Raw genomic sequence first — 1,833 nt, 5'->3', positions numbered from 1 at the left:
TCTGGATCCTGGCGGCCTGTGGAAAGAGGGTTTTTGTGTTTGTCTCGTCTCCTGATCGTCCACTGTTCCTCCCCCGCGGAGTCCTCTGGGTTTTTGGCTCTATATGTGGGGAGGTTCAGTTTTTATCCAGTAAGCCTGGCTCCAGGAGGAGACCACTTTAAAGTTCCTGCATCAAGTTCTGGTTCCACGTCCTGTCTCGGCTACCCTCTTCAACTGAGCCTGCTCATCTGCACCTGATCCTGTCTGCTCCCGTGGCCACGCTTCTGAACTCTGTCAGACTCTGAACCCTCCTGGGAGCCTGTGGATGCCTGGAAGTCTGGATCCTGTCATCTGTCTGTTCCTGCCTGCCCTGTGTCCCTGTCTTGGATCAGCTTCCTGCAACTCCTCAGGAGCTGCTGCAGCCAGGAGCTCCTCAGTAGAAATCTCTGTCTGGAATCTTTCTGCATTTTGAGACTTTTGGGTTATTTGGAGTGAATTCACCGTTGGTGTATTTGTGCAGGATTAGTTTTCTCTGAGATTGAGCGGGGGCCGGTCTGGCGTTGACCGTGACCTCCGGAGAAGCAGGCCTAGACTGGTTGGTACCATAGATGAAGAATTTTACTGCCAGACTAAAAGAAATCTGTCTCCACCTGCTGGCAGCAGCAGGGAATCCCTAAAGAACTAACCTAAAAGGTTAAGCAGCTACATTTATCAAAACTCACTGATATCATGGAGGTCAGGGAGGTCAGAGGTTGGGAGGTCAGCGAGGGCCACGGTCCACCTGAGCGTTAAAGTCACAGAGTCGGCATCATCACATCTCAGTCCCACAGACGACTCGTCACATAGCGCCACCGTTTGGCCGGATGCGGTCTGCAGCAAAAGAAAAACAAACACAAAGATCCCAACAGAGTCCACGGAATGTTTGGACGACCCACCAGCTGCGATTTTAAACAACCGAGTTCACCTGAGCAGAGCAGAGCCCCCTGCTGGTCAGCATGTTGAACAACAATGACTTTAAATCGTCCGTCTGAGAGCAGGACAGCAGGAGCGCCCATTGCTGAGAGAACGACACCGTCTGCAGAGGCTGAGAGACTAAGACACAAACGGGGTACCTCTGAATTACACAGAATAAACCAGATTAAATTTCATTACCTTTGGTTAAAGCAGATTATACCAATAAGATCCAACCAAAACAGATTAAACTTGATTCACTTGGAATAAACCAGATTAAATTACTTATTTATGGTTCAGCTATATTAAACTAAGATTGACTCGCTTCTCTCTGACCAGATTAAATAAGATTAGACTCAATGAACTCGGATTAAACAATGTCAGATTAAACTGCTTAGATTAAATTAGACCTGTAAACAGGTTAACCGTTGGGTCCTCGGCTGATTTTTGATGATTTTATAAGATGGATAATCTTCTACATGCTTCACAAACAGTCTTTTCCTAACATGATATCTGCAGTAAATCTAATTGTGTTAAATGACTTTTGTTAATTGCAGGTTGAATAGCTCGTTACAGCAGATAGAGGGCGTAGCAGCTCAGGCTAACGGGCTACTGGGTGTACCTGTTCATTTATTGAAAGGTTGTTTACAGTATAGAGTTTCCCTGGAAAATCGGGATCGTTCTGAATGTAGAAGGTTTCATTTTCTGTGCTGAGATGATCAGAGTGAGATTCGTCCATATTTCCGATGGAATAAAAAAACGTGTATTATTGTTTTTAACCTAAAAAATTATTGTCAACGAGGTTATCTGGTCAAGCTGCTCCAGTTGGGGGTTGTTGTCACTTGTAAGCCACCAGAGATGGGAAGTAACGAAGTACAAATACTTCGTTACTGTACTCAAGTA

At 45.6% G+C, this 1,833-nt stretch overlaps 1 protein-coding gene across 1 annotated transcript in view; it reads right to left on the bottom strand.

Moving 5' to 3' along the window:
* tg (thyroglobulin) overlaps positions 1-1,833 on the bottom strand; it is a gene marked incomplete at its 5' end in the record, with an annotated part of 21,130 nt that overhangs the window by 17,098 nt on the left and 2,199 nt on the right. Inside the window, 2 exons of the mRNA XM_015405362.1 lie at positions 702-849; positions 944-1,071. Of these exons, the coding sequence (XP_015260848.1) occupies positions 702-849; positions 944-1,071 (276 nt within the window). The remainder of the gene's footprint in view (positions 1-701; positions 850-943; positions 1,072-1,833) is intronic.

This window comes from Cyprinodon variegatus, unplaced genomic scaffold (genome assembly GCF_000732505.1).
Source record: "Cyprinodon variegatus isolate N-32 unplaced genomic scaffold, C_variegatus-1.0 Scaffold2182, whole genome shotgun sequence".
NCBI lineage: Eukaryota > Metazoa > Chordata > Actinopteri > Cyprinodontiformes > Cyprinodontidae > Cyprinodon > Cyprinodon variegatus.
The sequence above is the reverse complement of the archived record's forward strand: the minus strand, read 5'-3'. Positions and strand labels throughout refer to the sequence as shown.